Raw genomic sequence first — 15,960 nt, 5'->3', positions numbered from 1 at the left:
AAGGTGCCTTTCACATTTAAACCTTAATTAGCAACCACTTCGGTCTCTGACACACATTGTGCAGATATCGAAGTGTTAATATTACCAAAGCTTGATTACAAAAGGCAATGATTAATTTCGGGGCAGACAAAAATGATAAGCCCTGATTGCGAAGGAATGATTACGGCGGAATATCAGACATTGTACGTTTGTAGGAGCCTTTGCTAGCCTCCGAGGATAAGACTTTGCAAAAGTTTATATTTAGAATCACGGGTCCTTTGCACTTTATTATACTTGGAGACCCAGCGTCTCACCTCTAGAAAGACCCCAGACCCGTGAGCGCAGGCCGCTGCAGACTGGCTCCACTGGGCTTCCGTAGCCGAGTTCTCGCGAGGCCAGCAGAGGCCTCCTGCGCTGGACACTCCTGAGGGGACGTTGCCAGCCTTTGACCGTGGGCATCTTTTCCTGAGGGAGCAAGGGAGCAGGGGGAAGGAAGTGCGGCCCCAGCCCAGCCAAGGCTGCTGTGTTTGTCCCCAGGGCTTTCCTGCGGGGGCTGCACTCAGCACAGAAGCAGGCCACTGTGGGCCAGCATGGAGGAACAGGCCGGGCTGTGGGCGAGCGTGGAGGAACAGGCCGAGCTCCTACCCAGGGGCTCCACTGGGCGAGAGTGGGTGGTGCGGGCATCCCAGCAGGGAACAGCCAGACAACCCTCTTCATTGTGCTTTCCAGGATCCTCAGGCTTCCTTACAAAATATTAAGGGTGAGCCGGCCTGGGCCCGAGATGAGTCTGGAGTCGTTGTTTCAGCACATCATCTTCACTGAGCACCAGGCCGAGGAGGGCCGCAGAGTGATGCGGGAAGGTGGGCCTGCCCTCGGGGCATTTGGCTTTCGGAGCTGGGTGTTTGCACTGCAGACTGGAGGGGAAGGGAAGACTGAGTGGAGTTTGCAGCCCGGAGGGAAGGACAGATAGATGAAAACTCACAGGCTGCTGAGATGGAGGGTTCAGAAAGGTGGATGCGATGCGAGTAAACATTTTGTTGGTATTACAGTGAGGTCGGAAATTGTCAGGTGTCGCGGGAAAATTAAGAAAGCAACAGAGGATCTGAATGAAGAGAAAATCAAGTTGGAATCCAAGGTATCGAACGTGCTAAGCATTACTTGAAGAAGTGTCTGAACTTGGCTTTGGGGAGCAATTTACTGTCTGTTTATCCTTTCAATCAGGAAACTCAGCACCTATATACTGTAGTGCACTGTTGTCTAGTATGTAAGGTTCTGAATTTCCTATCTTTAGTTTTTAAGAGGAAGCGGCCCCGAGGAATCCAGATTTAACAAGTTCCTTGTCCATTTTGTGGGATGGTTAATGTTTATAAAGAGATGTGTCATTGGAAGAATAATTTTTCGATAAGTAGTCAGCGCGACATATAAATTTTAAGTGCTAAATAATTTAAGCGTGCTCCGTGGATGTAATGGATTGTATGTATCTTTCAAATGATGGCTTTCTGCTTTTCTATTCACTACCACATTTTTGAACGGGTCTCAGCCAAAACTATCTTTTCTCTGCTTTTCTCATTTTTCTCTCCGGCTGCATTTGTAAAGTTCTGCCTTAAAAACAAAAATAGGACCAAGGGAGCCTGACAGCTTCAAGGAAGAGGTTGAACTATGAGTAGAATTTGGGGGAAGAAAAGAGATTTGGTAGGAGAAACCTTTTGAAGCAAACAGACACATTGGACAAGGGCAGCTGAGGGCAGCTGAGGGCAGGAGGGAAACATCGCTAGAATGGTCCAGAGAGGGGCGGTAAACATGCTGTTAGGGATCTCCTTGTACTCTGATCACAGAGATGGGTATGGGCAGTGAAGACGGTGAGAACACGCTGGAGGCCTCAGTCCAGTAGGAGGAATCAGGTGTCCTAAGCTCCAACAGAAAGATGAGCTAAGCCAGCAGCCAGTGGAGGCAGTCTAGTTACTTGGTCACTTAAGTTTTTGTTGTTAATAAACTTTCAATTTCATTACATATTAAATATAAACTTGTACTTAAAAGAGATGTAAGTTACAAATTTATTTATAAAGTATTACCCTAGTATTATCTTATAAAGTATTGTCTTAGCATGTATTTGTGAAGAGTTTTCAGTGGATAAAATGGCCTCTCTTCCTTCCACATCCTGCTCACGCATCATAAACTCTCCCTGGACAGCTCTGTAAAGTCTCTTTGCAAAGTGTCACCGTGTGCTCCTGTTTGCAGCCTCTGCTCCTTTGAGAGGAATGGACTTAGTTTTTTTTTTTTTTTTTTTAATTCACCTTTCTTTATTTTATTTGTTGCTGAGGCAACACTGTGTTTAGGTGTATTCACTGCTGAGACCAGATAGCAAGAATGGTCTTGATAATTTGACAAATACGTGTTGTGCATGTTCATGGGTTCCATGCTGTTTGTTATACATTTTGTAATGTTCAACTCCAGCTTAGTGTATCTGTGCCAACATGTGTCCTGCCTTTGTGGAGAAAATATTACAAATCTTTAAAGTTTGCAGTATAGGTCATTAACTATAGTCATCTTGCTGTGCCGTCGAATGCCAGCATTTATCTCTCCTAACTGAGTACTTAACAACCAACCAGCCAACCAACCAACTAACCTTTCCTATCTAACCCTTCAACTAAAAGAAACTGGCTATCTTTTAAAACAGAACTTGGGACAAGTAGTCCTTGAGGCCTGGCTCTTGTTTTCCCTAGAGTAAAGGAGAAAGTAGGCTAGTGACAGCGGGGACCCTGGTGGGGTGGGCAAAGGCGGACAGTGTCCTCACACCGCTGTCTTTCCCTTGATGAAGAAGAAGTAGGATGCTTTGAAAGTTGGGTTGGCAAGGTGAAATCAACAGAAGAAAAGGGACATACACACACACACACACACATACCACATAAACACACGGAACACACACACATGCCACACAAACCACACAGACACACACCACACAAACGCACACATACACATGCAGGCACACACACACACCTCACATACACACAGGCACACACTGACACCTCACATACACACAGGCACACACACACATGTACACACACCACACATATATTACACAGACACCATACAAACTCCACACACATACACATGCAGGTACACATGCACACATACATACACCACACACACACACACACACACACACACACACACATACTCTACATGGGCAGGAGGGTTCAGCTCATCCCTACTTCCAGGGTCTGTGCTTCGAAGTGCCCATGGACAGGGAACTATTCAAAGCCTGGGCTAATCCCTTTAGTTCTAGCAGGAACTCTGAGAGGAGGAGTGACTCTTCCCCATTTACAGACACAGAAGCTGAGGCATCTCTTAAATGACTTACCTGTTCATGGTATATAATGGAAAATCTAATAATCACCACAGTAAAGGTAACAGTTGGTTCTGGGAAACATGACTCCATTAAAGCAGATTGTCAAGCTGGTCTTGAACATGTTTCCATGACATACAATACTACGTCTGAAGCTCTCATCTGAGATGATACTCTAAAGGTCACGTGTAAGTTGTATTAAGTGTGTCTTTTTGCATTGGTAAAGGACTGACCTGACAGGTAGGAAATATTTCATTTTAAATAAGGTGTTTTTTCTTTATAATGTTTCCTTTGAAAGACAAATTATTCTGTATAATATTTTTAAGCAGCCTATTTGACCTGAAAATAGAGATATAGTGTTGATACTACACATACGTAAGTAAAACGTTGATTTAATTACCCTAGTGAAAACATAGCAAATCTCTAGTATTGTTTAAAAGCATTCATGAAATTGCTAATTAATAAGGCTCATAAATGTGCATTGGTTTTTAATCAGCTCATATGCATGGGTAATAATATAATTGTATCTTCCTAATAAACTAGCAAATGAGGGTCACAGTTCATACAGTACTAATTTGTAATTGAGGTAATTTGATTTATAATTAGAGTCAAGATGGTGTGTGTGTGTTAGGATTTTAAACATAGAACTAAGAAGATGATGTAAATGAGTAATGGGAAGAGCTAAAGACGTAATCATAAATTGATTCTGTTTCTTTTTTCTCAGAGCTAATTATATGTCTGCCAATAACGATGAAAATATACTCACTTGCATATTTGACTTGGTGTTTATTGACCCATTTATCAAACAAGTATGAAGAGAAGCCAGAGCATAATTTGAAGAGTGCAGGACTTGAGCTATTGTATACTCACACGTTCAAAAAATATTTGGGCATATATTTAGGAAGCTGCTTGAAATCAAAAACTGTATTTAGGAAGTATAGTATCTTTTCCTCCTTGAACTGTAGATCCTAGGTAGCTTGTAATTAGAACTTGAATGATAGCATCTGTCTTTCAGGGCTGGATGAGTCTGGCAATCACATGAGTGTGTTGCGACTTGGACAGCTACAGTGCTCCTGGTTAAGCTTGGCCCTGTGAAAAGGGAAGAATGGGAGCACGGCGTGGGCTGCACTGAGGGGGGAGCACGGTGTGGGCTGCACTGAAGGGGGGAGCACGGCGTGGGCTGCACTGATGCTTACCAGGTGTCTAAAGCTTCAGTTGTGTATGGAAGGTTTTGTAGAGTTGATGTCAGAGAAACTAAAATTGAGGTTTGTAAAACTATTGTAGTTTCTCAAAATCTCACTGAGTTTCTGGTATGTAGACACTGGTATGGAATGAAGATTTGAGTAGTTTTTATAAGTGTGCTCCTGTGAGGGGGAAACAAGGGAATGATTAGGCCACATTAGCATATTTTACAGATTTTTACCCTTTTCAGCTTCGTGGATAAGTTTATTTTTTTACTTTTAATTTTGCAGTTATAATTACAACAGTCCCCTTTCCCTTTCTTCCTGTTAACCATCCTATATAGTTACCCCACATACACTTCAAACTCATGGGCTACTGTGTGTATGTATGTGTATATATGTATCTATATATGTATGTATGTATGTATGTATGTATGTATATATGTATGTATGTGCATATAAATTCCTAAATAGCACCTGCTTGGTCCAATTATTATTTTTATGTATTCAGAAAATCTTAACAATAAAATAATGTTTTATGAATTTTAAAGAAAATATTTTGGAATGAAGTAGCAAAATGGCTCATTTACATTTTTACTTAAAAATGTGGATGCTCTGCTTTCTGATTGGTGCAGTTGTTTTGGTGCTGAATTGCTACGTCAAAGAGAGAGCAAACCAAGACTCATGGTCATTTACAGTAGTGAGATGCAAGTTTTTAACTGAGGTGTTTTTTTTTTTTTTCTTTTCAAATGTATGTATTAGAGCAAATTTCTGTGCTAGTTATATTTAGTTTTAACATTGATGAAATTTTACTTAAAAACAGAAAACTCTGTCAGCTTACGTCACAACAGAAATTCTGCTTAAATAACTTTTGGGTGCTGCAGTTTTTTTTTTTTTTTTTAATTTTATGTATATAAGTCACTGTAGCTGTCATCAGACACACCAGAAGAGGCGTCAGATCCCATTACAGATGGTTGTGAGCCACCATGTGGTTGTTGGGAATTGAACTCAGGACCTCTGGAAGAGCAGCCAGCGCCCTTAACCGCTGAGCAATCTCTCCAGCTCCTACTCCCTTTTAGTTTTATGGATGCTGCAGACTTTTAACTGGAAACCCAGCATTAATCCTTGGCTTTGTCAGCTGTAACCCCATCAGGCCACTGATAAAGACCCTTGCCCTTGTGGCTTTACTGAGTAATGGTGAGGTTTGCTCTTCTCAGTAATACAAGTCTGACAGGGGCTGTGGGTCATTCGTAAAAGTTGCTCAAGGAGAGCCTGAAGTGTTTGCTCCTTCTGCCCTTGTTGGCATGGTGAGCCAGCCCCATCCCTCCCTCAGCACTGCTCCGTTCCTACGTGGTGTTCCCGAATCTAGCCTGGGAGGAGAAGGACTGAGACCAAAAGTCAATCTCACCGTGCAGCCTGGTATTGAAAGGCTTAGGAAGGAAGGTCTTAGGGAATCTCAGCCTGACACTGAAAGGTCAGAATCTTGTAGTCAACACTGGCAGGGGAATATAGAATTTTGCTGCTATTGTTTGGTTGGGTGGGTGGTAAGTTGCTCTTTGGAGACGGATCTCAAGCTTTAGCTGTAGCTGGCCTTAATATCAACCTCTGTCCTAGACCGTCCTTGAATCCTTGTTGGCCACTTGTCTCAGCCTCCTGGGATTACCCAAAGTCCTAAAACACTTCATTTGGGAGTTTATCATTGGCACCAAACAAAACTGGAGTTGTATTGGTCAAGTAAGAGGTGAAATTCCTGGCTGCCCTTATGTCCCCTCATGGGTACTCATGTCTAAGGTCGTGTGCTTGTCTGTTCAAAAGCAGAGTGAGGAGAGTGCCCCAGGCTACTCTGCAGGCAGGGGCATTCCCACCATCCATCAGTTAGTCAGGGCTTGTTCTCCCAGGATCTGTGAACCAGTAATGGTCTTCAGGCTCAGCGAGGATGGGCCAGGTTTCAGAAAAGCATTAACTGTTCAGTAGGGAAATGGAGAGTGGGTGTCAGGAAGGCTACCATGGGTGTCTGTGGAAAAGTTTTAGTGGTGAAGTCAGAATGGCCCTGTAGAAACCCTGCAGGTGTCTAAAGTGGTCCATCTACTGCATGCATGTTTCTCCCCAGCCCCAAATTCTCTCCCAGCTAAGAATGCTCATATCTTTAAAAACCTTTCAGGTTATAAAATGCAGTTTCGTTCTGAATAAATAATCGTGGCAATGTGGGACACCTGGAGAAGCCCACAACTGAACCAATAGGAAGGGGGCAAAGGTCAACTTTGCTTCTATTATGAGGCATGTGACTTCAGAACCTCAGTGTCAGTGGTCACTTAAAAAAGCTACTGAATGATTTGAGGACAGTTCATCTCCAGAACACAGTGTGGTAAGGAGCAACCATAGATGGCTGTGTCACCGTGAAAGCACTGCCACATGCACAGAGCACAGGTCTGTCCTGTGAGGCGTGTAATACAGAAAAGGATTGTGATGTGATGAATAGCACATTGAGGTGGTGTTGTCCCAGAGGCAGATGACAGCCCTGATGAGGGAAGGGGAGGTATTTAAACTACACATCATGCCTTGTTTTATTTCTCTTAAGATTAGGTTGGAACACTGCTGCTAGATAACTATACAAAAAGTACATTTTTTTAAAAGTTAGAAAGCAGTGACTTATAATTTTTTCACAAGGTATTGTTTTGATCATTGATTTTAGAACATGTTTATTTTCCCATAAAGAAACACTACATCTATTAGCAACCACCTTGTTTCTTATCAGACTCCAAGCTCCACACAGTCCAGGTCCTGGGCAATCCGTTTCTTTTACATCTGGACAGGCTGTATCGATGGAGGCACACAGTATTAGCATCGGAAGCACACAGTGGGTATCACCCTGAAGCGTGAGAACAGTGTTTCTGGTATCCTCACACTGTCTTGTGAGTCAGTTGGACCACTCAGAGTATTTAGTTGTTTTGAGTAGCATTGCCATGAGTATTTGTGCACAGTGTTTGTATAAACATACATTTTCAAATCTCATGAGCACTCATCTAGAAGTGGAATTGTCAGGTCTTACAGGACCATTGGAACTGTTGTCTGTTTGTTTTTATCTATTTTCTTCAGGAGATGTCAGATGGGTTTTCAAACAATCACACACTTTTGTGTTTACATTGGGGTGTGTGTGTGTGTGTGTGTGTGTGTGTGTGTGTGTGTGAAGGCTCTTGGTATGGGTGCCTGATAAATGCTGTGCTCCTGGGTAGCTATTCTGTGAGAAGGCCTGGCTGCACACAGAAGGAGAAGTTGCACTTGCTTTTCATGGTCACGGAGTTAAGATGACTAAAGAAGATAACTCATGTGGCATTTATTGGGCTCTTTGATCTTGATGTTATCCTCACGACTATTGGGAAACCCGACTGTTCAGAGTAACAGTGAAGATCAAACTATAACAGCATTGGGCCTTCTGATGGGGAGACTGCACCGCTCAGTTCCAGGCTTCATGGCTGGCATCCACAGAGCAGAGCATCCACTCACCTGTTCCTAATTGGAAATTCAGGGTTCTGCTTCCCTTCCTATTTTCCAAAGAAGTGCTCTAAATAAACTGTAAAACAAGAAATGTCAGGAATGCTTTGAACAAAAAAAAAAAAAAAAATCTCCTGGAACCAAGAAGAAAATACTTTGAAAAACTGAGTTTTGCCTTAATTTGTGTAAAGTATAAGATTCAGTTTGAGATTGCAGCCCCATAAGCTATAGCACAGAAGAATACACTTTTAGGGCTACTTTGTGAATTTTTAGAAAATTTAACTACCTCATCTCCAGCCATTCAATGTACATTCACTGACAAACTCTAGGTCACTCTGTGAATTATTAGTAAATAGATTACAGAACACACATGTTTATTTATCTACATACTTATTATATGTGTGTGCTGTTTGTAGACACGTTGCTCATGTGTGTGTGCTGGGAAGGCCAGAAGACACCCAGGGTGGAGCTGAAGTTATACTGGATGGGACTCACCTTGATTCTGGGAAAGGAACTGTGGTTCTCTGAAAGAGCAGAGCATGCTCTGACCAGCTGAGTCGACTGTGTAGCCCTGCTATACCTTTCTCAATGAAGAATGGGCATTAAATAACTTCAGTTAGAGTCTACTGACTGTAAACTCAAGACTTCTGAGGTTCTCAGGAAAGAAAACATAGTTCTAATTTTTCCTATAATTCTTCAAGGAAAGCTTTATCATGCCTGTCATGAGAATTATCCAAAACCTGGAAAAAGGCAAAAGGGGTGTAGTTTTCAGGCACAGAAATCAGGTCTACTTGCAAGAACAGTATTGACTTTTAGCTTTTGAAACATCTCTCCAGCCTCCTGCATTTATTTATTTATTTTGCATTATTTAATACTTATTTATTTTTTCCTCAAATAATTTGCATTTTCTTTTTATTATATTTAGGGTCTCTTCCATGAATATACATCTAAAGCAGTTTTTATAGCTGCATAATATTCTAGTAAATGCTTAGCCAAACTTTAGTTCTGTTGACAAGTATGCACTGTTATTTGAGCAAAACCCTGCCATTAGCTCATGGATGGTGATGTTGCACTTCCAAACTGTGTGTCAATAAAGACATAGTTTAAAGTTTTTAAAGCATTTCTCCCAGGAAGATTATTATAGTATAAACTTCCCAAACAACATCATTTATATTTTAATTAGCAAGTTTTATAAACAAAAAATATTGTCTGTGAGAGGGTTACTAACTTGCAGAATTTGTAAGTCTTGATTCTAGATTTTCATGCTGGACTTTTTGTCAGTTATTGCAAATTTTATTATTTGAATCCGACTTACGGTCTATTTTTCTCATAAAAGTTTTAATGTGTATGGTGCTAGAATCTTTGATGGTACTTATGTATTTGCTTAATTTTGTAATTATGTATTAGCTTCTGAACTCCTTTCAGTCTTAAGATTTCAAACTGATTTTCTGGTACCCTGACGGGTCTTGGAGAAGACTGTGCAGAAGTCAGGTTTCTGGTGTGCTTGAAGAGTGGCCAGGAGAGCAGGGGATGGGGAAGGGAGAGTGAGGAAGTTGTGGGAGGTTGGAGAAAGGTGAGTGTGCAGACATACTAAGGGCTGAAAGACTGGCTTGGTTGCCTGTAATTTTCTTGCTTGCCACAAGAAGGTTTACTCTGCTACAGTGGGAAAACTGATGTAGAAACATTCCAGCACCTGTTTTTTGAAAAGCTAAAGCTTGCTGTGCACGTGGCACGTGACTTTAATCTCAGCACTGGGGAGGGAGGGGCAGGCAGAGCTCTATAACTTCGAGGCTAGCCAGGTCTACATAGGAAAATTATGGCCAGCCAAGGCTACATAGTGAGACTTTGTCTCTAAAACCAAAGCTAAGGCCTGAATATCTGTTGTCAGCTCGCTCGGTGGTACAGTCTGTCGTGGTTGTGAGAGCCGTGGGCCTTTCCTTAGTCCTTGTATGATATTAGCCAAGTGAAGTCTGCATGTCTCCCTGTGTCTCTTGTGTGAAGTTGCCTCTTGTGCCTTCGGCAGATCATCTGACAGACAAAGAACTGCTTGCTGGAGGCCAAGTTGGCTTTGACAGCATCAGGTCCACAGAGAGTCTCATGGACCGACCAAATGCTGGTTTATAACATGCGCTGGTCACCCTGAGTTTCTAAGTATCTGAAGGCTACAGGCAGCAAGGGAGTGAGGAGCCTTGGATAGCAGCTTTGTTGAACCAGATAAGTCAGCTCAGTATTCAAGAGGAGGGATCAGAAGAAGAACTTTTACTGCAGAGAGAGGCAGAATTAACAAGGGAGATGGCACTACTGTGAGGTAAATTTTACCAAAACAGTGACATTTTCTGACTAAGCTTGGCCATTTGAGTCTAGAATGCAACATTAAGGCTTTATACAAATATTTTCATTTTGAGTCAGGAAACAGGTGAGAAAGAGAAATCTGTATTCCAGCGTTTAGGAACTTCCCACCCCTTTCTTTGTATTGCATGCTGTCTGTTGAGATCTCAAGCAATTTAGGAGACAGTCAATAAATTCTTTGGTTTCTGTTTACTATCAAGTAAATGGCTCTAACTGCCATGGGCATGTTAGCGTCTCAGTCCAAACTTGATACGTTTGGAAATCATTTCTCAAACAGTACAGTTTGTACTTTTACAGTATTTTCCCATCAGGCTCCTCCTTTGCTAATACCTTGTAACGAAGCAGAGGTTATTCTGTGAGTAGCCTCTGTGAATGGTTCTGTGAGTGGTCGACTGATCCTGTCAGTAGTGTCAGCATTCTGTGTAGCTGGACTTGGTTAACAAGAGTAAAGGAAAGAGATTCCTGAATAAAGTTAGAAGTCAGAGAGGGGGCAGTGTCATCATGAAGCTACTTCCTGCTTATTGGAGCTTTGACTTCCATGGGGCAAGTTTGATTTTTGCTGTCAGAATATCTGATTTCTTCTTGTTTCTTTATGCACAACTCTTTAACAGATCACAACCAACAGCAACAACCACCCAGCCAAAAACCCACCAACATTTCGTCCTGTCCCTCCAGACATTAGCATCTGTATACACTCTGAAAAGTTCCCAAATTTCTCAATGTCACACAATTGCAGAAACCATCTGCAGCCAGAAAAATCACATCCCTACCAGAGCACGAGGCAAACCACCATCAGTTGCTGTGGACAGTGTGACACAGCCCAGTACCCCACACCTGGGATTAAAACAAAAACATAATATTTCTGTGTTTGTCATTACAGTTGCTAAAAGAGCTACTAATCTTGGACCTACAGTAGGGCTGGTTTTCAAGGACAGAGACTTGTTAGCTGTTTTGGGTAACAGCAAAAACAGAATGATTGCCAGCTTCCTGGAGAGACCATGAAAACTGTTGCCTCTGAAGGACACGTTTGTGTAGTTGGTCCTCTTCTTTCCACCCTGTGTATTCCGGGGATCGATGTCAGAAGCAGAATTAGAAGTCAAGAATCTCGATTCTGAAGGGCGTACTATTTGAAACGCCTTAGTACATTAAAGCAGAGCTTACCAGCCTGTGGTCTGCTTGTTACTCACCCCAGGATACTTAGTGAAAATATGAGTTTCATTTGCCATTTTTTCTCTTTTATGGTAACTCAATTGTACAGTTTTCCAACATGATCTGTGTCTGGGATACTGTTGGGTCGCAGGGTCACAAGGCTGGGGCACTGCTGATTAGTGTGTGCCAGATCGCAGGGTCACAAGTGTGTGCCAGAAGCGTTTTTGTGGGCAGTGGTGCTGAAGTCCTTTTTATTGCCAGAATCACTGAGAAGCAGCTTTAGCATTTCCATTTTAATGCCATGATTTAGCAAGAAGGTTGTTGAGAGACCTGGATTTTAACCCCATGCTTACCCCCAATTAACTCAGCATCCTTTATGGAGTCTTGAACCTGTGGAGTTATTTTCTTCTCTTCTGTGTAACAGTCATGAAGTATCGTGCTCTTACACTAAACAGAAGGAGGAGATGTTTTGATCCTTCCCTTGTCTGCCCTGTTGGCTTGTGTGTGATGTTAAAGTCTGGGAACTGCATTTTCTGATTCTGTATCACAGACATGAAGCCCCTCACTGTCCTTCCCGCCATTTTACCTTAGTTGTGCAAATTGTACATTTTGATCTTTCTGGAGGTAGCATTGCCATGAGGGCCAGTTCTGAAGTCTGCAGACAGACTGAGTTGTTCACCTTTCCGTCTGACTTTGTGTATCAGGAGCTGCCATTAAAGTGCGAGGGAAACGACACCTAGTGTCAGTGCTTACGAAGTCCTTTGCTCTTTAGAATAAAATGGGGCACAAAAGTTAAAAAGGTTTTGTGGGCGGGCGGAGGAAGATGTTGGTCTCCGGTTCTGTTTGTAAGGATCCCTTGGTTGAGTGTGGAAGAGGCTGGGGTAGATTTTGCTTCCTGAGCTTTCAGCCACTTGCCAGTGCTGACATTGTCACCAAGGAGCCTCTAAGAACAGACCCTGAGTAAATAAGCAAAATTCAAATGTTGGGCTCTCAAAATGTATTCAGGATATTTAACCAAATTTTTGTCTACTTTATGTATAGTTACTTCATAAACCTGGGCCTGGGCTGTCGATATTATGATGTTATCCCATGTTTAGTGGCCACAGCGATTGATTCCTTCTCATAAATTGTGAGACTAGAAGCCTGTTCCTTGAGGCAAGCTGTCCAGAAGTGGGTCTCAGTGTGTATGGTCAGAAGCTGCAGCACTCAGATAACACTGTGCTGAGTGTGCTGAGGACAGCGCAGGAAGTCATGTGTCCGCAAGTGCACACCTGTTGCGTTACCTGAACCCTAAAGTCTGTACTCATCTGTTCATTCTGATCTCTGTATTTTCCTTTTGAAGGTTCAGCAGTTTTCTGAGAAATCTTTCCACTTAGAACTTTTGAAAACCCATGAAAAGGCGTTAGAGAGACAGCGCAGTGAGATCATCAGGGAGCGGGACACACTGCTCCAAGCCTGTGTAAGTCTCCACCAAGAAACATCTCAGTGACCTAACCGTGTCTCAGGCGTTTCAGTGTGTGCCGCTTCACTTTTGACGAAATGATCTGTATCAGCTGACAGTACTATTCAAACAAGAAGTATGAAGGGCTGGTTAAAGCTGACCCGAGATGTGATAGTCCTAAGTTTACGCTTTGAAGAAAATATATTTGGGCCAGTGAGAGGACTCAGTGGATAAAGTTGCCTTCCACCAAGCCTGATGACCTTTTAACCCCTGGAACCCACGGTGGAAGGAGAGAACTGACTCCTGCAAGTTGTTCCTGACCTCTACATGTGTGCCACAGCACATTCACACTAAGGCTACATATACACCACACACCCCACACACCCCACACATCACAAACACACACACACATCACACCCCCCACATATCACACACACACCCCCACACTACACACACATACACCACAACCCCCCACATCACACACACCACCCCCCCACACACCACACACCACACACACACACATCACACACACAACACACACATACACCACAACCCCCCACATCACACACACACCACACACCCCACACACATCACACACATACAAACCACACACACCACACATACCACACACACCACACACATACCACACACACATCACACATCACACTCCCACACACATATCACACACACACACCACCCCCCACACACATACCACACACACATACACACACACACACACACACACCCTGCAACCCCCCACACCACACACACACACCACACATACACACCACACCCCCCCACACATATCACACACACCCCCCCACACACATACCATACACACACACACACACACCACAACCCCCTCACACATCACACACACCACACACACACATACCATACACACACCACACACACACATCACACACATCACACACACACACACACAAACCACACACACCACACACACATCACACACCACATACATACACACTAGCACACTGACTAAATAAATGAAAGGAATTACATAAAATATATTTAAGAATAATAAAAATAAAGCTTATGACACGACCAGCTTCTAAATGTGATTTCACGTAGTTGGCATGCAAAATAAAAATACAGAAACCAGTGTATCTAGTGCTGTCAGGAAATTAGATTTTTGCACCATCCAGAGATTTTTAAAATTTATATTTTCATGCCCTGTGGACATTTCATTCACAAACAAAGCTTATTTAGATTCACTGAAATGATTGCATAATTTGGCTCCAGATGATCAGGTTTTCTCTTTCCTGTAAGCAGCCATGTTTTTCTGAGTAAAGGTTGTAATTTTCACATTTTGATGTTAATCCTCCACCTAATTGTACATTATATTGACAGAGTAGCACACACTATGATGAAGGAAATCACAGGTGTGAGCAGAAAGAGAAGTGTCAGAATTTCTACTTTACTAATCCTCCCAAGTCTGTACAATAAGACTTTCGAGTGGAGGCTGCTGTGGAACAGCCTCAGTCTTTAAAATCACGCTCGTGGGCAGCAGGAGCTGCCTGTGGTGCTGATGGAGACAGGGATGTGCAACTGACATCAGATTATTCTAATTGTGGAAGTGTCACATTTGGTCACTTCTGCTTTTCAGGAGGCTATAAAGAAAAAAGCAACAGAGGAAGAGGAAAGATTTATTAAGGAAATTACAGACTTCAATGACAGTTATGAAATAACCAAGAAAAGAGACACTTCGATGAAAGAAAATATGAAGATGGAAATTGCTGACTTAGAAGCCCAGGCAGCTGTTGTGCAAAAGGGTATGAGTTCCCAGTCACCTCATTTGTCTGTGTTCATGGAAGTGAGGGGTTCGCTTGCCTGGTTTTTGAGTTAGGGTCTCATTGTGCTGCACAGACTGGGTGGAAATTAATGTGTAGCCCAGCCTAGCCTGAAACTTGCTGCAATCCTCCTGTCTCAGATCTCTAAGTACTGAAGTTTACAAGCATGCATGATCAGGCCCAGCTACAATGAGTCAATTTAGATGAATGTGTTTTCCAGGTCAGCTGTATATAAAGGTAAATTCTGTTGTTAAATGGTTAACCGTTTTACGGAATGAATCTATATTGTTCTCATGAATATATGGTTTTGTTATGAGCAGCATCAGATTCTTCAGAAGTACATTGGGAAGTGATGTTTGAGCATCCATCTAACGTGAGTGTTTGTTGTCTGTTTACTGTGTTGGTGGCTGTCAGGCACTGCTCTAGGTCCCAGGGATATGAAATGTAAAGGTGTAAAAAACAAGCACAGCCATGTGATGGAATGTGTCCTAGGGTTAGGACTGCTGCTGTGGATTAAATCCCCTCCTAAAACAGGAACTACAGTTAGAGAGGCAGAGAGTGTTGCCTCAGGACTAACTGCATTTACTGGAATCTATGATAAGATAATGAATTAAGACAACAAAGAGGGAGGGGAATGGAGGAGCCGTTTAGGAAAATTACAGGATTGTAGTACACATGGAAACAGGGACAGCGAAAGTCATCTGTTCCCAGGCTCCATGGGCTGTACCCCAGCATGAAGTTTGGGTCCTCTCACTCTGATTCAGGTCCAGTTGAGACTCCTTGATTGCTTCTCCTGTAATTCTTGAGTAATTATTAATCTGAAAGATTCACAGAAAAGCAATGAATTTCTCAGATGGTCAATGTGCTGTGATGAGACCAGAAAGACAGCGGTTCTGAAGTGCAGTGGTGGGACAGGGGCCTGGGTAGGACTGGGTCCCCCCCCAGAAGTGCAGTGGTGGGGACAGGGACCTGGGTAGGACTGCCTCCCCCACCCCTGTCCTGGCTGCCATGCAGTGTTGGTTCTTCCTCTGCTTTCCTGATTCCAGGGGTCACTCCTTTCTGTGACAGAGCCTTGTGTTTGCAGTGATACATTTTTAAACCTTGTTTCTGTTCTGTAGGAGTTTGGGCATTCAAGGTTTTACCATCACTGGGCTTATGGAAATACAGCTCTGTTAAAGACTTTGTAACTCTAGATGAATCTTGCTGAGG

General features: G+C 42.8%; 1 protein-coding gene across 2 annotated transcripts in view; it reads left to right on the top strand.

Moving 5' to 3' along the window:
• Positions 1 to 760: 760 nt before the first annotated feature.
• CCDC172 (coiled-coil domain containing 172) overlaps positions 761 to 15,960 on the top strand; it is a gene marked incomplete at both ends in the record, with an annotated part of 42,870 nt that continues 27,670 nt past the window's right edge. For both annotated transcript variants that reach the window (XM_080912229.1, XM_080912228.1), the window contains 4 exons: positions 761 to 839; positions 1,029 to 1,114; positions 12,839 to 12,955; positions 14,568 to 14,733. In XM_080912229.1, coding sequence (XP_080768355.1) covers positions 761 to 839; positions 1,029 to 1,114; positions 12,839 to 12,955; positions 14,568 to 14,733 — 448 coding nt within the window. The remainder of the gene's footprint in view (positions 840 to 1,028; positions 1,115 to 12,838; positions 12,956 to 14,567; positions 14,734 to 15,960) is intronic.

Source organism: Micromys minutus (assembly GCF_963924665.1).
Source record: "Micromys minutus genome assembly, chromosome: 2".
Lineage (NCBI taxonomy): Eukaryota > Metazoa > Chordata > Mammalia > Rodentia > Muridae > Micromys > Micromys minutus.
This window is presented reverse-complemented; position numbering and strand designations above follow the sequence as displayed.